We start from the raw sequence: 22,347 nt of genomic DNA on the forward strand, positions 1-22,347 counted from the left end.
TTAGGCGCCTGAGGAAGTAGAGGCGTTGTCGTGCCTTCTTCACAACACTGTCAATGTGTGTGGTCCATGTCAAGTCCTCGGATATGTAGGCTCCGAGGTACTTAAAGCTGTTGACTCTCTCAACCGGTTCCCCGTCGATGCTGAGGGGGCTGTAGTCCTTGACCCCCGACCTCCTGAAGTCCACAATCATCTCCTTTGTTTTGCTGACGTTCAGGGAGAGGCTGTTTTCCTGGCACCAGGACCTTGACCTCTTCCAGGTAGGCCCTCTCGTCGTTGGCAGAGATCAGGGGGGGGGGAGGTTGGGTAGGAGGGGTGGGTGGGGGACACTGTACAACTGTACAAACAAAACTGTACATTGGAAAATTGACAAGACCATACTTGGTAATTTACTGTACATTGGGGGGGGGGGTTGTGTTCGGACATTTACAGGGGCCAGTTTCGAGTTGCAGTCTCCCTTAGGTGTTTTTTGAGAGTGTTTTTGAAAGTGGGTAGTGATTCACATTCCTTTACAGCTTTGGGTAGGGCGTTCCACATTGATGTGGCATAATTGCGAAACGTGTTTAGTCTCTTGTTTGAGCCAAATCTGGGTTTAACATGATTTGTGGAGCTCCCTCTGGTGTTGTGATTGAGAAGACCTCAATTTTGCCGACGACTTAAGTTGGCAGTGGCACTGATCTCAGAAACACAAATACAACTGAAGACTAGCAGACTACATGGACACAGCAAACAACTAGGCCTCATGATCAGTATTGGAAAGACCAAGGTCATGAGGGTCAAGTCCCACCAAGAGTAGAGTCTGTTGCGATTGGGGTGCTAACGAAGGTGAGAACACAATTGCAGACCAGGAAGAGAGGAGGCAGAGACTGCAGGGTAACGTGGATATATCTTGACTTTACTTGGCAGACAACACATTTACAAAACGGGACATAGAAGACACAGCAGAGCTGGCACTAATACAAAACGGACTGAGACACGAGAAACAAAAGAGGAACGAAAACGGAATACATAAACTACTTACAACACTCAAGAACATGAAGCAAGGCACGGGAGAGGCACGACGGGCAAGGGAACACGGAGGTAAGTGGGGGTAACAAGGAGGGTACTGGAGGAAATTACACCACAAAGAAGTGATGACAGACCCACACTTAAATACAAACACTAATTACAACGAGCAACACCTGGCAGGGCCAGGCCAAAACACAGAATCCATAAACACAAACTGGACACAAAAAGCAATGACACACACAACAACCAGACAGGGAGACGACATCAAACAAAGACAGGGATGGCCCAAGATAATAAATAATTAGAGATTAACTCTATTATCTTGAACCAGACCAAGATGGCCGCCTGCACCATCTGGCTCCTCTGGCCACTAGAGGGAGGTAGGGGACCAGGTAGGCGACCACTGTCAGGAGGTAGGGAATGTCCAATAATCATAACCGGCCCAGCAAGGGCTGGGCCTGGGGACGTTACAGAGTCAGAGTTTGTCTACCTGAGAGGCAACATCAGCACAGATGGAGGAGCCGATAAGGATGTGGAGCTATGCATCAGCAAAGCAAGACGTGCCTTCAGAACACTCTGACCTGTATGGCTCTGTTCAGAACACACTGACCTGTATGGCTCTGTTCAGAACACACTGACCTGTATGGCTCTGTTCAGAACACACTGACCTGTATGGCTCTGTTCAGAACACTCTGACCTGTATGGCTCTGTTCAGAACACACTGACCTGTATGGCTCTGTTCAGAACACACTGACCTGTATGGCTCTGTTCAGAACACACTGACCTGTATGGCTCTGTTCAGAACACTCTGGCCTGCACAGGGGAGGTGTGTGTGTGTGTGTGTGTGTGTGGGGGGGGGGGGGGGTTCAGGTATGGACAGGATAATAGAAGAAAGACATAAATATAGAATAAGAGTAAATAGGGGTAAATATAGGGGTAAAACATACATTAGGTGCTGCAACTCAATGTGAGTAGATATACATTGTCAAATACTTATTTCATGGGAAATGAGCCCTATAGGCTTAGCAAGCATCGTATTCATTTAAACACCATTAGCAGTTAATTTACTGCTATGCCATAAACACCAGTTTCCCATGAAATATGAAGTCTCTATCTACTTTTTCCCACAGCGCTTTGGAAATGAGACGTTTACTGGCTTCCTGGGTGATGGAAGCAAGCCCTGGCCTACAGGCATAGAGTAGTACGCCAGCGGGTATGCCATAAGCAGTTTCCCTAGCACCTTTTACAGAGCTGTATTCACAGCCCATTTAGTTGCCTCCTGAGTGATGGGAACACGCTTAAATATAGCTTGAGTAACATTCTTCAGCACTATAAGCTTATTATGATTTGCATCAAAATGCTATTTAGTCTTTTTCAAGGGTCTTTAAAATGCTATTTAGTCTTTTTCAAGTATATATATATACTATAATACTATACTGTCTATGTATATATATTCAATTTGTGTGGCATCGCTTGAAATGGTATATTTCGTTCGTTTGACTTGGGAGCTTTTATGTTGAAGAATCAAGACCGGAAGTCCACACGATCCACAAGACAGCGCGCTAATGTTAGCTAGCTTGCTGCCACTGTAAGCAGTGACTGTGTGGAAACCGAACGAATAGAAGAAAGGGCCGAGCCAAGTGAATGTACATGACATTACGTTAGCTGTTTTAAGAGGACAGCTAACTTAACATTGCATTGACAGTTCAAGAAACGCTCAAGGATGGGGACCAGAGATGACGAATACGATTACCTGTTCAAAGGTAACGAAACGAAACGCTCAAATTAAGCTAGCTAACGTTAAGCTAACGTTCATCATTTTTCACAAGCTCATGTAACGTTACCAAATGCTAACGTTATGTTAGCCTGGTTAGCTAGCTATGGCTAGCTGTCTCTAGCTAAGGAGGTTGTCTGGTTGTTGTTTTGTAAACGGTGAATTTCGGGTGTACTGTTATCTTTTATTTTTTAATTCCATTAATGGCAGGGGTTGATCCTAAATCTGCCACTTGCCTCAAATTAGGACGAAACCCCGCCCGCCTTGGTTACACCGGATCACAAACTAACTCATATTGCAGCCTGTGTATTCTCGCTCAGGCTATAAAGTCTCCATTTTGTTGACATAGTCAAATAACGGTCCATAGGCGTCACACCTACACAGCTGTGGGGCATCAGTGCTTCACACATCAGACCTCAGACAGGTTTCAGTCAGAGTAGTCTCACATTGCTTTGTGTTTAGCTCTAATGAACGAGGTTCTGTTTGTCATGTGAGTTTGTGTACAAACCTGTCAAATCTCCTGACCTCTGCAGTGGTTCTGATCGGAGACTCTGGTGTGGGCAAGAGTAACCTACTGTCCCGGTTCACCCGCAACGAGTTCAACCTGGAGAGCAAGAGCACCATCGGAGTGGAGTTCGCCACCCGCAGCATCCAGGTGGACGGGAAGACGGTGAAGGCCCAGATATGGGACACTGCCGGACAGGAGCGCTACCGTGCCATCACTTCTGCGTAAGTGTACAACCTATTTAGAACGGTTTGTGTATTTATTGTTCCACCAGGCTCCATAATGTTCACCAGGCTCCATAACTAACAAGCTGCAGAACTCGCAAACAACAAAACCTGCACGGACTATAACGTACAGTATGCCAGTTCGGGTACAGTCAGACCCTCATCTGCTGCACCTTGTGTCTACTGTTGACTTTACTCATAGTATATATTCAGACCCTCACCTGCACCTTGCTTCTAGTGTTTAATTTACTTGTAGTATATATTCAGATTACATCATATTTATGCATTGCGTATATTTATTGTAACGTTTAACTAATAAGGCATATTGGCGACCTTGAGTGTCCTGAAAGGCGCCTTATAAATAAAATGCATTATTATACATACCCTCATCTGCACCTTTGTTTACAGTTTATTTTCTGGTGTTTTTATTTTGAGATTACATTTTATTGAGATTACATTTTATTGTTTACACAGATTATGTTTCTCCATCTTTATATTCATATTTAATTCTATTGCCTATATTTATGTCTTTCTTCTATTACCCTGCCCATACCTGTACCTCCCATCCCCCCTCCCCCATGCTGCTATGACGTCTGAATTTCCTCAAGGGATCAATAAAGGAATATCTTATCTTAACTTAACTGGCATAGCATTGATGGAGCTAGTAGAGGAAATAACAACGTATATAGAGAAAAAAAATGCAATAGGAATATTCATTGATAAGAAAAAAAAAAGCTTTCGACACGACCTTGAAGCAAATGGGCATCTTGGTCTGTGGGGTGTCACTTTGGAACAGCTTGCATGAGACGTTAAAAATATTAGAAAATGTAAAATCAGTTATAAACGAACATTCTTAACAAATACATGAAAGAGGAACATCTAGAGTAGTACTGTTACTTATGATTATGATATTTTTTTATCATTTACTAGAGAGCAAGAATCTGTGAATTGTGTGATGTAACGGAACGTAGGCCAAGTGCGTCCACATTTTTATAGGATTCTATCACATTTTCATAACAATAGCACCCTGCGCCGTTTTCATTGAGGTTTCTTACAAATTAACGATGCTTTATCTTGTCCTTTATATGCCGATTATCATTAGAATCATAAATTGTACCATATGTCCCCCTTTAGACAACATATGTAATGCTACCAGCGCACTTTTGTTAAGATAATTAGTTGGCCATTCGCGGTCGCTATACCGAGGTTGCAGTAATAGTTTAACGCTGTTCAGATCACGTCGGAGAATATAGACCCATCCCAGTGACCTGCGACCTGTGCTAACGCTCTTGGGAAATGCAGTGTTGTAGTTCTCAACATTTTCAGCCTTTAATTTTAAACCAATGCTGCCATCTACTGACAACAAAAAAGTGTTGTCTAATCGTCACCTTGAGAGCTACTTCCGTATACAGCGCCGCCCCAAACCCATTCTAGAGATTCCCACTTTTTGCTGGGAGTGGGGCGTGGCCGTATTTGGTCCCAGACAATAAGAGTGGCTGCAATTGGTCACCGTGACTTAAGGAAGGGGCAGGACTAGATAAGCACTGCTTCTTTCTGCCCCTTCTCGAACCAAATTCTATGTTTTGGTTTATTTTTATTTGTATGCTTGAGTGTGTTTGTGTGTATATGCGCGTATATGTGTTTGCGTGTATGTAGATATATGTATATGTGTATGCATGACATGTATATTGTTTTTGCTTTTATCAATTTGTTGTGATAGTTATGTGTGTTGGTTCGAGATAAATAAAAATCAATCAATCAATCAACTTGTCTTGTCCTGTCCTGTCCTATCCTATCTTATCTTCTCCTAATGGTTTCATTTGCTCAGGTACTACCGCGGGGCAGTGGGGGCGTTGCTGGTGTATGACATCGCCAAGCACCTGACCTATGAGAATGTGGAGCGCTGGCTGAAGGAGCTGAGGGACCACGCAGACAGCAACATCGTCATCATGCTGGTGGGCAACAAGAGCGACCTGCGCCACCTCAGGGCGGTGCCCACGGACGAGGCGCGGGCGTTTGCAGGTTAGACCGTGCCAAAGTGAAACTCTTCTTAACGGTGCTGTATAGAGAACATTTTTATTTAGAGTAATCATTAAAAAAAAAATTATAATACATCCACAGAGCTTTTAGGGGGAAGAAAATGCCCCCCCCCCCAAAAAAAATTATTAATGAATTTAAGATTTTTGCGGGTCCAAAATTAATGTTGTTGTTTACATGTATCCCCTCCCTACTTCCCATTTCATATATTTTAGTATTGCTAATAGGTCTGAATAAGAATCTTAGGCATCCTCAGTGGCCCATTCATTGTCTTGTGGAGCAGCCCCACATTTAGCATCCTGGTGTAATCACAATGTCGAGGGTCCTCTCCCTGACTTCTACTGTACCTTGTATGAGAGTGAGGAGGATAGATGGTGCATGTTGACTAATATTGACTAAATTGTACCAGGACACAGGAATAACGTGTGGATTCTTAAATTTGGCAGCCTTCCACTTAAAATAAATAAAATGTAATTTCTTCTCTGAAACGTTTATCTAACAATAGTCCGTCTTGAACAACTGTATCATTGATCATTGTTTGGTGGAGCAGTTGGGGACATCTTTGGGTCTCGAAGGCGTCAGGAGGAATAATCAAATGTTCTCTCTGTCCCACAGAGAAAAACGGTCTTTCTTTTCTTGAAACGTCAGCTCTGGATTCCACCAACGTGGAGACGGCCTTCCAGACCATTCTGACGGGTGAGTTCTCCTCCCAGCATCCTGATACTGTAGCTTCTTTCATTCAGATGGTTTAGTATAATTACGGGCCCAAGCTTTGTTTTTAAGTGCTTAACTGCATTATTGCTGTGTGTTTGTGTGTACGTGTGAGAATGTGCATATCCTGTAGACAGATAAGAGAGGGACTGTATGAGTGATCAGCCTGGCTGGGCTGGATGCCAGTTGGCCTTGGAGGGCTCCGTTCTTCCTCATAGGTCTCTTTAACAGGACGTGGCAGCAATAAAGATCAGCCCCTCGGCCTCTGCACATAGTGCACTGCAGTCAAACAATAAATGTTTGAACAGCAGCACTATTGGATTCCGTCCGATGATTACATTACCTGTGCTTCCTGTTTAGCTGTGACTAATTCACGGGACTCAAAACGTCAAACTGTCTCACCATAAAGGGCAATGACACCACCCGACTTAAGAATCGGAATATGATGTAGGAAAGTTCAATCAATATTTGTGAACATGAACTCTCCCAAAACCAGAGAAGCAAGACTCAAACTTGTGATGTCATCTGGTATAAAGTCTGGAGCTGCTTCATTGACAATGAATGGGATACTGATTTTTAATACTCGTATAAGCTTTATTCTATAGTAGTGTCCTTCGCTCTGGAATATACCTGTATACACACACAACATTCCCCAGGGCTCGAGGGAGATGTGATTATGTTCACTTCTGTCTGCTTTAGTCAATGGTAATAATGTATATAAAATCGAACGGTATTCCCCCTTTTTTTATTCTTTTGAGAGAGAGAGAGACAGAGTTGGCTGCCTTCGGGTAACATTCAACATGCACTTGATCTTAACAACCAGTCTCCACGGTCCCTCTGGCTTTCTCTAAACCTGCAGAAATCTACCGGATCGTCTCTCAGAAGCAGATGACGGACAAACAAGATAACGGCATGTCGCCTAGCAACAACGTGGTCAACATCCAGGTGCAGCCCACTGAGAATAAACCAAAGATGCAGTGTTGTCAGAGCCTGTAGTCGTCGCCACCGCTCCACCTGCACAGAGCATCCCCCCGCCCCGTCCCGGCCTCCCTCAAAGACTACTCTGGTTCTGAGGAACCACCGTCAGGCCGGCTCCAGGCTGTGCCTGAGGCCTGGGAACCCCAGCGGAGAACCACCTGCAGTTTGGATTACGCTGCTTTATCTCTGCTAGATAAAAGCTTTTATATAGCAACACTTTAAATAATCAAATCTTCACAGAAATGTCACCGTATATTCACTTTCTTTTTGTTGTCGTTGTTGTTAATTGTGATGTACCGATGCATTTGACTGTACTGTCATCATTTCTTGGTTGCCTCTGGCTGGCAGCGGGGAGCTGTAGTGTTTCATCACTAACCCGGTCACCACCCGGCTGTGTGTTTGTGTCGTTACACTCTGCTGTGATCAGGTAGGCTTGCACTCGGCCCCGCCACACTCCACAGTGAACTCGGCTAGTCATCGTCTCGGATGCTAGTCGTACTACTGATTCGAATACACGCCCCCTCTGGAGTCTGAAACGAGTCAACGGAGGAAGAATGATAACCATTATCCACCGGCCATTTCCTCATTAAGTGGTTATGGTTTGTGGGGAAAGATCCCTTTAATATCCACACTTTAACTTTTAACTTTGAGCTTGTCCAGCAGTTTCTGGGTGATACACATTATGCGGCGAGTCATTTTTACAGCTATTAAATTTCCGCAGAAGGGCGGCTTGAGTCCCATCACCCAGGATTGGCAGAGCAACCGGGAGTCTATTAGAAAGAGCCTGTCGACCCAGAGGAGCAGCTATTGCTACTGCAGCAGACGTTGCCTCCAATGCTAGTCGTTGGGGAGGAACTCACTTCCTGCTGTCAAATGTATCGCTTGAGAGAAGATTGTGGAAATCATTTTCCTTCTGGAAAAATAAACTGAAACTAAATTCACTATTTAGATATTTGAGACGAAGAACCATACTAGTCTGTTTCGTATTTTTAAGATGGACAAGTTGTTGTCAAACCAAATTATCTTAAGGTTGGTAAATTGGGAGTGTTTTCTAACCCTGCCCCCTTTTTCCTTGATCCCTCGGGAAACAACAATTGTGATTGGAGGATCAAGAAAAGAGGCAATCGCAAACACATGGGATGTCAAAAAAACAAATGGACTGGGGTTCTTTGTTTTCAATTAGGGATCATGGGTTTTGACCTTAGAATTCTGCCAGTAGGTTATCAGGGATTGTGTAAGCGGTAGATTGTAATGTGAATTTGAATCACATTTCTAATGTAACACACTCTACACACAAAGATCAATTTGTGTGGATTCGAATCATTGAACATAAATTGATGTAGGTTTGAAGGAGCTGGAAAATGATATAGATGAACAAAAAAAAAGTAACACCAGAATTTTCCTTTTAATGGCACATGGGCGCTATTGATGCCTGACTCCCCAGCAGTTCTCAGGACTGTATTGTAAATGGGAGTCATGGTTTCAGTGCCTTTTCTTGTGCCATGTCACGTCGGGATGCCTTAGTTTCACTCGTGTGCTTTTTAGAGCAGGGGCACTTAAACCTTTCCTGCATGAGATCTGAACTGAGTAGATGAGTTTCACCCCGGGGCTCCGTCACATTAAAACAGCTAGTCGGCTACTCCTCTAGTTAGGGGCGGGACCCTCCAGACCAGCTTGGCGACGCATTCTGGGTCTCAACCTGCAGTTTAAGAAACCCTGCTGTAGAGTTTTGAGTATCTCTCTCGTTTCCCTCTAAAGATCCGCTGTGTGATTTCTGTCGAGTGCTGTGACCTCTCCGTGTAGCGGCTCCCCTTGTCCAGCTCTCTCTCTCTCTCTCTCTCTCTCCACTTATGGGAAATCAACCAAATCATTAACAGCTGTGTCAGGCATATTCAAAATATCTGGAAACAAAAAAACACTGCTGAGCACTGAGGATCCAAGCCAGGGAGGAGGAGCAGGAGAAGAAGAACCCATTTGACTGTAATCCTTTGTTTCCCTCTAGACACTGCATTGCATACAATAGGTTCCTCTCGTTCTCCTGAGGTGTTCTGTTTGTTCCCGTTGGCCCTGTGAGCCTCTGGCCTGGTTCCTGCCCGGCGGCTCACCAGTCAGGGGTGTTGGCCAGCGGCCATAGAGCAGATCCATCATCTCTGGCTCTCAGGGAACTCTGCTCTTTACCACTGAGGATTCCGCTGGTCCCACCGTAGCTTCAGCCGTGTGCATTAAGCCACCGGGGGCCGTTTCACCCTGTTACCACGGTCAGCCGCAGGCCTCTGTTGGAAAGACCCATCTAAGGGAACTCGACAGGCCTGGGATTAGTCACCGTTACGCAATGTCTGTTATTGCACTGAAGATAATGCATGCCCTATTTCACACTAAAAGCACTGCAATGCTTACATGTTGCTGTGATTTTCAGCTCAATTTTGATTGTGGGAAAATGTCTAAAATGAGTAGCAGGCTGTTGGGCTGCTATAAGATGCTGGCCACCTAACTGCACAAGTCTCTGAACCAGTTCCTGGGGAAGACTTTACAGTCCTGTATAGCATTGTGATTGTTTTCTTAAAGGTCGCAGTCCCTTGAATGCAAGGCAGGGCCTATGATGTGAAGGCACAGATGGCACTGTTGTTGCCTGCTTGCTAACCGTAATGGCGATGCGATGTTATATAATGTGATTTTGTTCATCTTCCACATGTTGCTTCTTTTTATTATTTATGCTGCACTTTGATTTTTATTTGTTTTGCTATAATTCATCTGTTACCCATGCCACTATGATTCACCTGTTACCCTGACCACTAATTACAATGGAAATTTTAAATAAAATGACAATAACTACATTTAAGAACGTGTGGTTAATTTTTCAACGATACAGCTTTAGACAAGGTGGCCGGATTTATGCCATTCAGGGCAACATTGCAAGAGTCATTGATTTAAATGACTGAATATAGAGTGTGAAAATGTTTTTCCCAGCCCTCTGGAAGCTTGTACTTAATTACATTTTGATGTTGCTTTGCCACGTTTTAGGCTGATGGAACAAATACAACGTTCTCACTGCAGTTGACTATATCGCAGTAAGAAAATCCCAAAAATTCTATACAGTAGGCTACAGTGATTTTATTACGGTCAGAAAAAGCTTCTTGTAGAATGTTAATGTCAAGTGTAATTTCTTCAGCTTCAGATTAGTATCGTTTGATATGTGTTAACAGTTTTAGTGCACCCGCTCTGAGCACAGACGGCTCTGTGCTGACTGGGCGTGGCCCATCATTGAAAGGAGATGTCAAGTCACCCCTACGCAGAGCTGCCTGTACGTCAGTCTGCAAAACAGTGGAACATCGTCCAACTTTCTGCATGGGAGTGTGATGTCAAGTTAGTATGAGCATTCAAATGTAAACAAATTGATGGGACCAGTGTGATTGGTTGCTATGGGAGATTAACATTGGCTAACCTGCGCTAGCAGATCACACTCCTACACTGAACATTGTCCAACTCTCCACTCGGGAGAATGCTAGCAGATGATAAATAATGATCACTTGTCAAGATGTTACTGGTATGTTGTGAATTGGTTATTAGTCATTGCAACCTCATAGGGTCCTGTGGTTGAATAGAGGGATGAAGACCATGTGACCATCGTCATGGACCCGGTTCAAATTCTGTTTGCAAAAGGATATTCCTTACACAAAAGCACAATACAATGAATGCCAGAATGTTCTGACAATTTGCAAGTCAATTTAAGAAGATACCTGACACTATCTGGATTGTCCTGACATGTTAAAACCTGTCCATCTGGTCCCCGAGTGGATTCAAATAGGCTCCCGGTTGTTTACGATTTTGCTATTTGACCTCCCGGCATGTCTGTTTCTACAGCCTCAGTGCAGGTGAAGAAAATAATGCCATCCTTGTTTAAAGGAACACGCCAACATTATGGGAAATATGCTTACCGTCTTCTCCAGAGTCAGAAAGGAAGATTGATACCAATCTCCTCTCTGTATGTTCAGTAGAAAGCTAGCCTAGCTTAGCACAAAATGAATGGAAGCGGATACGGACCGCTTAAAACCGATGCCCGACTGAGACTAATAATGGCAGCATAGGCTTTTAATGTTCAATTTATCTGACAAAACAACAAGCAGCACTGAAATGACATGCCGCTGGGAACACCTTCCTTAGCGGGGAAAAAAACAGTCAACGCAAAACCATGATCAGCAGTCAGCACACTGGTGTGATGTCATAATGTCCAGAACTAATGAAACGCATGTCTGGGCATCGATTGTCAACATGTTATTGCTTCTACGGGGGTGAAATGGAATTCACACAGTGAATGATGTTCAGTTCAATTAAGCAGTAAAAAGTAAATTGGCTGATAAAAACGTAAAACATTTTACGCATGGAATTTCTTTTTACATGTGGCTCAAAATGTAATTACTGTACATTGTTTCAGGATATTTGTGGCTCTTGAATCAGTTGGGTGGTACCTTATTTGCAATTTACCAGAGAGAGACAGAAGGATAGAAAGCCGAGAGAGCAGTTTAAGCAACTTCAAAAACTGCACAAATGACACTGATCATTGCACGCGATCAATCATGTGTTATCTACATCGCTGGGTATCCATTATCTGATCATGCTAATTTTTTTCTAGTGTCACAATAACAAAATGCGCCAATGCACCATTACTAATGTAAATCAATCGATAAACAAATTACGTCATAAATACAAAACAAAGGCCAAAACAATCCCTTCTTGACACCCACGGTTTTAAAAATATATAAACTGAGATGTGATCAAGAAGAACGCTTTCACATTGAAAACAACACAAGATCTGATCACTTCACTGTGGGCCGGATCCTAACTTGAGATCTCTGTATGTAACTCAGTGATGTGCAAATCCATCAACTCGACTGACACGTGCAGGTCCAGCTACACCGGGGCGATCCCTGGCCACGCGCTCGACATCGCATCACATCGATCGCACGTCTGTATGCATCACACTTGCCACTGTGACAACATTGCATTATTTTGTCTTGAACAACACCTGTCGAAACATCGCCATGGAAAATACAAACAACATGCCCCTACGCCTCCCGGTTCCTTCTGTCAAGCCTCGAGACAAAGAACCATGTTAAGTCAGTTTAAAAATGTTTTGAGTAGCTGGCATTACTTGCCATATAGCTTATATCAACACAAACATCTATTGTCTTGTTTTACACAACACTGTCTTACAGTCTTTAGACCAGAACACCTTCAGATGTACTTATGTGGTTCTTCGTCTTAAGAATGAATTGTACTGTCACTTAAAAAGATCCCATTAAGAATTACAGACAGGCAATCAAGTTAGTTTTGGGCCCTTGTGATCATTGTTGGACCATTACGATGAAGGACCATTACGATATCTTACTATTTATCCATGCTTTAGCAGTTTGGACTTGGACTCCACTAGGAGACAGGTGCTCAGCTTAAACACAGTGGAGGAGTCGGAACAGAAGAGTGTCCTCTTTGTTATTTCAGGATTCCTTCACAGAGTACTGGTAGATGACCGTGATCTGTCCGATGTGTCAGCCATTGTGGGAAGCAATTCACACCCCGGTCACAGTTAGGTCAGTGGAAAATCTCTGTCTCTATCTACCTTCCTGTGTCGAGAAACCTGCCTGTTCTACTGAGTGAATCTGTTATCAACACTTTACTGCCCTGAAGTAATAAGCCTGTATCAAGGACTGGGGGAAAACTGGGCTCGCTCTCTCCTGCCCTGCTTTAAGTACAGCTTCTAATAACCAGTGTCCAGGCGGTCCGTACGCCCTGCTTTAAGTACAGCTTCTAATAACCAGTGTCCAGGCGGTCCGTACGCCCTGCTTTAAGTACAGCTTATAATAAACAGTGTGATCCATTCCGAAAGGTCCGTACAGAGGCAGAGTGATCAGTCATTTGTGGAAATAAAAGGGTTTGAAGGGTCGCTGGTGTGTGAGTCTCTTGTGGAGGAGGATGTCCCTTCCTCCCCTTCTTTCTTTCCCTCCCTCCTTCCTCCCCGGGCCACAGAAGGAGTGTAAACGAGAGAGCCAAGGAGAACAGGGTCCAGGAGAGCTGTGACTATCCCTCCGTCTCCACATCTCGGGTGTCTAATCGGACAGAGACAGAGGGAGGGCCACCGGCTTGAATGCTGGCTGGGCGTCGACCTGAACGCCAGCACATCGTCGGGGCCAAGCGGCGGGCCTGCCCCCCCTCTACAACAGGGAGCTGGGGCTCTCTGGGGGCGGCGGTGTGTGTGCGGGGCTGTGGCGCATGGGCAGTATGTCATAGTGGCTGGGGATTTGGCTGCTGCGGGGCAGGTCATAGGGGCTCTGGGAGAACCCGGTGGCCATTCCGTTGGGTCCCTGTAGAACACTCACCGTCGGCTCTGCAAGGGGCAGTCAGGGACAGAGGGGGAGAAAGGGGAGATATCAGAGATATTGAAGCAGGCAGAGATGGAGATGCAATAAGGAGGGAGCTCAAATCTCCTCTTATCGGGGCTTTACAGCTTTGGCAGGGGACAGGCCATAAGCTCCCAGACCTTACTTCGCTCCCCCACCACCGCACACCAAGGGAGTAGGAGGGAATACATTTACTTTCTGGCTCGCAGACCCAGGAACCAGAGCGGGAACAAATCAACGTGCACATTCCCACTCTATTGTGTTTCTGGGACTGTCTTCACTTTATTCAACATCTATGGGCTCAGCATCTTTAGACCTATTGAAAACCTATAGTGTGTTCAGTTGAGCACTTTCTGGTCTCTGTGCCCGATGCTACTCACCAACGTCGTAGACATTCCTGTTGACGCCAGCCAGGAGGGTGGCGGTGCCACCGAACGGCACTTCACGGTGGGAGGGGGACTTCATCTCCACGTAGCCGTTCTCTGTATGCTTGCAGGCCAGGCCCGGTGGGTCTCTGATGGTGGCGTACAGGTTGTCACTGTTCAGGGAGCACGAGCTGTTGCTGCACACAGGGCCTTTGATGTAATCTGTGGACAACCACAGGACAAGGACACGTGAGACATATAGAGACGTAGCACTGATACAAATACAAGCTTTCGGAAAAGATAGCTGAAATCTGAGCGGTGTGTCCGCCTCTGAATGAAAAATGGACCCCGCTGTCACAGTCCTTTTGTTTCTGACAGCAGAGTAATGGGGCTGTACATTAATCAGAGTACCTTGGGGAGAGAGTGGATCCACTCATCTCATCCATAACAGTGTCATAAGATGGATAATAGGCCACGGACAGACCGTGTGAGACCACTGGCTGTGGAAGACAGAATGACGACCTGTGAACTGGCCCACAGAGAGTAATTTCATTAACCTTTAGTTATTTATTATTATTATCGCCTTTTTCTCCCATCCCCCAATTTTGTAGTTTTCCCCCGTGTATATCACAGTCCTGGTCCTTGCACTACTCTACTGTCGGCCTGGGGAGGGTGTAGACTACCACATGTCTCCTCTGTCGGCCTGGGGAGGATGTAGACTACCACATGTATCCTGTCGGCCTGGGGAGGGTGTAGACTACCACATGTCTCCTCTGTCGGCCTGGGGAGGATGTAGACTACCACATGTATCCTGTCGGCCTGGGGAGGGTGTAGACTACTACATGTCTCCTCTGTCGGTCTGGGGAGGGTGTAGACTACTACATGTCTCCTCTGTCGGTCTGGGGAGGGTGTAGACTACCACATGTCTCCTCTGTCGGCCTGGGGAGGGTGTAGACTACCACATGTCTCCTCTGTCGGCCTGGGGAGGGTGTAGACTACCACATGTCTCCTCTGTCGGCCTGGGGAGGGTGTAGACTACCACATGTCTCCTCTGTCGGCCTGGGGAGGATGTAGACTACTACATGTCTCCTCTGTCTGCCTGGGGAGGGTGTAGACTACCACATGTCTCCTGTCGGCCTAGGGAGGGTGTAGACTACCACATGTCTCCTCTGTCTGTCTGGGGCGGGTGTAGACATGTGGAGTTGCCTGCCGATTATTTCTACCTGACAGCCAGGAGTCTCATGCCATCTCCACTCCCTGTTGAACAGGCGCTCCGACCGACCAGTAGGAGTCGCTGTTGCAACAACCAGGACTCATACCCACGGGCTTCCCACCCACGAACACTGACAATTGTGTTCGTAGGGACGACTGACCACGCCGAGGTACCACTGGTGCCAGGGTTTGAACCCCTGGTCTCTGTGGTGCTGCTTAGATGGTGTGGTAGTGTGAGTGCTTAGACCGCTACACCACCCAGCCGCCCTCATTAACCTTTATTTAACCAGGTTAGACCCATTGAGATAAAAATGTTGTGACCTGACCAAAAATGGCAGCAGTACACACACGCGCGCACACACACACACACACACACACACACACACACACACACACACACACACACACACACACACACACACACACACACACACACACACACACACACACACACACACACACACACACACACACACACACACACACACACACACACACACACACACACACACACACACACACACACACACACACACACACACACACACACACACACACACACACACACACACACACATTAAAAACGGATCAGCTCAAAAGTGCTTTACAGTAAAAGTGCAGGGAAGCCATGTAATACTATTTCAATTAAAACAATTACAAACATCAATAGAGTCTGTTTCTATAGCTTTCACCATGCATTTAAATTCATTAAGAGTGACTAGATCCTGGAGTTTAAGTTCATTAAGAGTGACTAGATCCTGGAGTTTAAGTTCATTAAGAGTGACTAGATCCTGGAGTTTAAGTTCATTAAGAGTGACTAGATCCTGGAGTTTAAGTTCATTAAGAGTGACTAGATCCTGGAGTTTAAGTTCATTAAGAGTGACTAGATCCTGGAGTTTAAGTTCATTAAGAGTGACTAGATCCTGGAGTTTAAATTCATTAAGAGTGACTAGATCCTGGAGTTTAAGTTCATATTGCAGATGATGAACCATGCAGATGATGCAGAAAACATAATGGCCTTCTTTCCTAATTCAGTTCGACCTCTAGGAACAGTCACAAGTATAGTGTCCTGAGACCGTAACCTATATTTACCACGTTTTCTGGTTAGCAAGACAGGGTGGTCATTGGTCAACCCAGGATATAAAAAACAATCCCGAGTCGATCAATACTTTCTCGGCCGAGCTATAGTCACTTTTCCACATCTACTCCCCAAACTCTGCATGCGCAGATTGATAAACCTAGATCTCTGGACAATCCAGAGAGACTCCATGGGCAATCTGCACATGGGCATGGGGAGTAGGTGCTGAAAAAAAAAAAAAGTGACTATAGCTCGGCCGAGAATGTTCAGATCGACTTGGGATTGGTCTCTCCATGTTCAGGAGACTCAGGCGTATAAAAGTCTATTGGATCATGTCTCCAGCACCCCCACAGCCGTAGCTACAACCACTTATGCCAAGGCTCTCATCCACATTCATTCATTTTCTCCCCCCGTGCTCTCTCATGAAGAATACCGGAAGTGTTGCAGTGGTCTATAGGAAGCATCTTGATGTTTGATATCAATTTTAAATCAAAAATAGAAACCAACCAGTAAGGAATACAACTGAGAGGGACAAGTCTTAGTCTGGTGCTTTTTAACCTGACTGTCATATAATCTGTATAGAGCCTGAGAGATTTTATTTAATACAACTGTGATGTTCTTGCATGCACTCCCTTGCATGTCCCTTGCTTTTAATAGCTATTCCTTAAACTAATTGCAACTACTGTATAATCATTATTATGGTTTGTGTGTAATGATGCACACATTTAGAACTGCTGGAAGACAGTTGCAGAGTTTGGTGAGAAAGTGAATTGAAGTGGATGTTCTGGCTCTTAATGATGATGTGTGCATTAATGACTGTCAGGATATAATGAACTAATAAAAAATATTGCAAATAATGCGTTTCTAATTACCCTACTGTACGGTCTATGTTTCCAAGAGTACAAATAGACCTGTCACAATAAAGCATGATGTTGGATGTGGCTTTTAAATTAACATTTCATTTAAGAGATAAACCTGAATAAGAGATTACGTTTCTGACCTGTTTCCTTATAATCATTCAAGCGCAGCACGCATGGAAATACTTGCGTTGCTGTAATTAAAGATAATTTTGATCTGTGTGTAATGACTGCTTTAGTGCTGTTGGAAACAGTATGCCTACTTTAATGAGGATATGGAGTTGAGATCAAAACACTTTTCTGCTTATTGATGATGACATCGATTCAGAGGTTTACTGCCACTACGGCTTCTTATCAATTATTTTAGTAGGTTGATGCTGACAAGCCTTCTTCAAAATTATATCCTATTTAATCAACTTCACAGTTTGTGAAGGAAGGTTTACTCCGCTAATAGGCCTACTACTGTTTTCATTTGTCATTTTCTCATCAAGAGTGAATGACTAATGTCTGATATCAGATGCAAAACAGGTGGATATGGAGCGTTTCAACAGACATTTATGGTTAATTGTCATGTCATATGCCACACAATTTCAAGTAGAATGGATTTATAAAGAGTATTTGTGTATATGTAGGATTTATAAAGAGTATTTGTGTATATGTAGGATTTATAAAGAGTATTTGTGTATATGTAGGATTTATAACAAGTATTTGTGTATATGTAGGTGTACGCACGTTTTTATAAATCTGAATATTTTTAGACGTACAAAGGTTTCCTCATTGGCTCATTCCTATGTACAGTTTCATAAGTGAGGCGTTTATGGGGAGAGTTTTCACATAAGAGTGCATAATCTCATGATTATGAGACGCTGGGGCAGTGAAGGAAATCTTTTGAGACAGTTGGCTGTAGAAGCCGACCGAGGAAATATATATTGACTGCTCCACGCAGAGGGATATATTTCATAATATATACCATTTGGAGGACACTTTTATCCAAAGTACCCTTCAGCGCCATCACGACGACATACATTTTCAGTGCAGGAGGCCCCACTGGGGATCGATCCACCAATGCTAACAGTGTTGGTGCCGTACTCTCACAGTTCAATATATACGGACTGATCCACACAGGGATGTTACGTAATATATTGCAATTTGGTTTTTATACAAAGTCCCTTTCAGTACTGAGTGTATACATTTATAGTACGGATGGCCCCCCGTGAGAATCGATCTCCTTACCCTAGCAGTGATAATGCCACGCCCCTATACTGAGGTATAGTGGCCCAATGCATAGAACCCTTTCAGTGGTATATGCTTTGTATATTAGATTAGATTAGAGTAGCACAAGTACAGTACAACAAAAATAAATTTGGCATCCAACCAGAGTGCAAATGTAACAGTATAAATATATATACAGCATTATTGTTGTTATGTACTAGAGGCCTGGTCACTCCTGTGTCACCAGGGCAGGCAGGTGAGGGCTGCCAATTAGCCAATTAGTGCTGATTGGTTACCTGCTGGGGAGCTTCAAAGGCAGACCCAGAAACACACATGCACGGTCTGTGCCTAGTGAAAGAGCTGTCAGGTTCTTACAGTCCTTGTCCGTTGGGTTACCAGTACATTAGCTTATAGTTATATTAGTAGTTCCTTGGTTTAGTAGCATTTTTGAGTTAGAGCACAGGGTTTTGGTGTTGATTACACATAGGTTGCGTACCCATGAGCCAGGGTCGTAACAATTGGGCGCTCGTCCGGGATCTTTTACCCCTAGCACTTTGTTTGGTGATTTTTTTTTTGTGTTGCACGGGGTGTCATCATATTATGGTTTGGGTGGTGTTCGTTACACATGGTGTAACGTGGGGGCTGAGCCATTTTCATCAAACAGGTGAGTATGCCGTATTTGTTTGTAATTTGATGTGACTACTTATGCTGTTAAAATATATAGTTTAGTAGGCACCACATGTAGATAGGGATATTATTTTCTGGTTGTTGGTTAGCGTCCGGTGCACCGCGTACTCCTGGGGCGGTCAATGAAATGATTGTATATGATCTTTGACTGGTAGCAGGTGTGGTTGAAGAAAGTTAGGTCTACAGGGCATTAGTTTAAGGGTAGGTAGGTTAGGGCGGCCAGGAAACACAGGTAGTGTGGTAGGGCTTGATTTAGTGTTTCTTAGGGTAGACATGTGGTAGGCCGGGGTTTTCTGCAGTTTAGACGTAGAAGCATATGTGGTCACATCAGGTTAGAAGGCGCACCTGTTTGGAATATTTTGTTGGATTTATTTTGTTTGTTTAAGTGTTTGGTGAGCATACCTGGTAGCACCTAACACCCTGCGTGTATGACACGTCTATTTAGGGTGTGTTTTTTTTAATTTTTTTTTGTTTGTTTGTGCAACCTGGAAAGGTGCGCTCCGTAGAGCTCACATTTCCACCGCGTCCCTTTATGGTTGTTATTATTGGCATTAGCATTCTTCATGGTTCTTCAGTGGTTCTTCGTGGTTCTTCAGTGGTTCTTTAGTGGTTTTTCAGTGGTTCTTTGGTGGTTCTTCGTGGTTTGTTAGTGGTTCTTAGTGACTGTAGGGTAAAGTGAGTAGCTTGTGGTGACTGGTACAGTAACGATGGCTACCATTAAGGATTTTGTTGAGAACCCCTCTGACGAGATGTTGGGAAGGTTTTCCAAAGAGCAGCTTCTGAAGCTTGCTGTGCACTACAATGTGGAGCTTACTGCCAGTGAGAAGCGGTTGAAAACGACTGCCTTGGGGACTTTGAGGGCTATACTCATTGAGGAGCAGGTGATTGTGGCAACGGTGGATGAGCTTCTTTTGTCTGAGGTGTCTCCACAACTCTCTGGCGTGGCGGAAGGTGTTGCCATTGATTGGGGGCCTAGGGAGTTGGCATTTAGGGAAAAGCAGCTACAACAAGAGCGTGAGTTTAAGGAAAAACAGCTACAACAAGAGGAGAGGAGAGATGAGAGAGAGCGGGAGCTTAAGGAAAAACAGCTACAACAAGAGGAGAGGAGAGAGGAGAGAGAGCACGATCGTGCAATGAAGGAGCTTGCATTTAAGCATGCTGCCTTGCAGGCGGGTTCTCTGCATCCAGAGTCACGTTCCGGGTTTGATGTAGGCAGGAATATTAGGATGGTGCCACCATTCTTTGAGAAAGACGTGGAAAGATATTTTCCCCTTTTTGAACGGGTGGCAACCACATTGAAGTGGCCTGATACCGCCTGGACACTGCTGCTGCAATGTGTTTTGGTTGGTAGGGCACAAGAAGCCTACACTGCTCTGTCCCTTGAACAAAGCGCTGATTATGAGCTGGTTAAAGCTTCCATATTGAGGGCTTATGAGTTGGTCCCCGAGGCCTATCGTCAGCGTTTTAGAGGTTATCGTAGGCAGGAGGGGCAGTCTTATGTTGAATTTGGAAAAGAGAAGGAGAACCTGTTTGACCGGTGGTGCACCTCGCAAAAAGCAGAGTCAAGGGAGCAGCTCAGACAGTTGGTTCTCCTAGAGGAATTTAAGAGGTGTGTTCCTGATAACGTTTCCACACATCTAAATGAGCATAAGGTATCGAAGATAGCCGACGCTGCTGTCTTGGCTGATGAGTTTGTGTTAACACACAAATCTGTCTTTGTAGAGGAGGGCCATGTGGAGTCCAGGGGTAGTAGGCGTCCTTCTCAGGGGAGCCGGTTCCCGGCACCCGTGTCTGCTGGTCGGTTTACTTCGACTCCTAGGCAAGGTGGCTCTGCTAGTGCATTCCCAGAGGGGGTTATCTGTTTTTACTGTAAGGAGCCTGGTCATATCGTTGCTGGATGCCCTGTGCTTAAGCAGAAAAATGTAAAAACGGTGGCTCTGGTAGAAATCATAGACAGGACACCTATGCCGACATTAGAGGGTGGGGTGCGAAGTATCAAAGGTGCAGACAGGGAGCTAGAGGGCTCCTCAACATTTAGGATGGATGGATTTGTTTCACTGGTTGGTGAATTAGGATCAAGGCAGGCTATTACAATATGGAGAGATACAGGAGCTTTCCAGTCTCTCATTCTGGATGGGATTTTGCCATTTTCGGAAGATTCTTCATTGCATTCCGGTGCCATTGTTCAGGGCTTTGGAGGAGGCTTTGTGAATACTCCTTTGCATGAGGTCTCGCTAAACTCTCCCTTAGTATCAGGCAATGTTGTCGTAGGAGTGTGTTCTCACATTCCCATAAAGGGGGTGTCCTTCATTCTAGGGAACGATTTGGCCGGTGGCAAAGTGCTGGCTACTCCAGTTGTAATTCCCGTCCCTGTAGTTTCTGAGGTTCCTGATGAGCTCGCACAGAAGCATCCAGGAGTGTTTCCTGTGTGTGCGGTAACACGCGCAATGTCAAAGGTCAAATGTGACACCCATGAGGTTGTTAACTTAGATGGTGATATGACACTTAGTGACACGTTCTTTGTTGAGTTGAAAAGTGGCCCTGATGAGGGGTTTGGTAAGGTGATTCCGTCTCATGAGCAGTTGGTACTAGAGCAAAACAAGGATGTCTCCTTGTCGTCCCTCTTTGAAGAGGCGGTTTTAGAGGATGAAATGGTAGATACGTCTCAAGGATACTTTGTTAGCAATGACGTGCTCATGAGAAAGTGGACACCACCTAACCTGTCCAGTCTGGATGACTGGGGCAGTGTGTTTCAGATTGTTGTTCCAGCCGTGTATCGTCCTGATATACTGCATCTAGCACATGATCATGATCTTGCTGGTCACATGGGGGTCAGGAAGACTTATGACCGGGTGCTGAGACATTTTTGTTGGCCTGGTTTGAAGTCAGATGTGGCACAATATTGTCGCTCGTGCCATGTGTGTCAGGTGGTTGGTAAACCAAACCAGAAGATCCCTCAGGCTCCTCTGCAGCCTATCCCTGCCGTTGGGGAACCTTTTGAGCGGATCCTCATTGACTGTGTTGGTCCCCTCCCTCGAACTAAGACAGGGAACCAGTACCTTTTGACTATTATGTGTGCAGCGACCCGTTTTCCTGAAGCCATTCCTTTACGCAAGATCACAGCCCCAGCTATATCCAAAGCTCTGGTTAGGTTTTTTTCGACTTTTGGTCTACCAAAGGTCATTCAATCAGATCAAGGGTCTAACTTCATGTCCCGTCTCTTTGCTCAGGTCCTCCAGCAGTTGTCTATCCAGCATTGCCCTTCCTCTGCCTATCATCCAGAGTCCCAGGGGGCGCTGGAGAGATTTCA

At 44.9% G+C, this 22,347-nt stretch overlaps 2 protein-coding genes across 2 annotated transcripts in view; one reads left to right on the forward strand and one right to left on the reverse strand.

Annotated features, from left to right (window-relative positions):
- The first annotated feature begins 2,586 nt into the window (after positions 1 to 2,586).
- Positions 2,587 to 10,068, forward strand: rab11a (RAB11a, member RAS oncogene family). Its single transcript, XM_084335592.1, has 5 exons — positions 2,587 to 2,768; positions 3,313 to 3,508; positions 5,337 to 5,530; positions 6,161 to 6,241; positions 7,116 to 10,068. Exons 1-5 carry the CDS (start codon positions 2,729 to 2,731, stop codon positions 7,250 to 7,252), a joined length of 648 nt encoding a protein of 215 aa, XP_084191718.1. The 5' UTR covers positions 2,587 to 2,728; the 3' UTR covers positions 7,253 to 10,068.
- Positions 10,069 to 13,414: 3,346 nt separating this feature from the next.
- megf11 (multiple EGF-like-domains 11) overlaps positions 13,415 to 22,347 on the reverse strand; it is a gene marked incomplete at its 5' end in the record, with an annotated part of 215,223 nt that continues 206,290 nt past the window's right edge. Inside the window, 2 exons of the mRNA XM_084334568.1 lie at positions 13,415 to 13,613; positions 14,007 to 14,213. Coding sequence (XP_084190694.1) covers positions 13,441 to 13,613; positions 14,007 to 14,213 — 380 coding nt within the window. The 3' untranslated portion in view covers positions 13,415 to 13,440. The remainder of the gene's footprint in view (positions 13,614 to 14,006; positions 14,214 to 22,347) is intronic.

The sequence above is a fragment of the Notolepis coatsorum genome (assembly GCF_963971535.1).
Source record: "Notolepis coatsorum genome assembly, chromosome: 18".
NCBI classification, from domain to species: Eukaryota; Metazoa; Chordata; class Actinopteri; order Aulopiformes; family Paralepididae; genus Notolepis; species Notolepis coatsorum.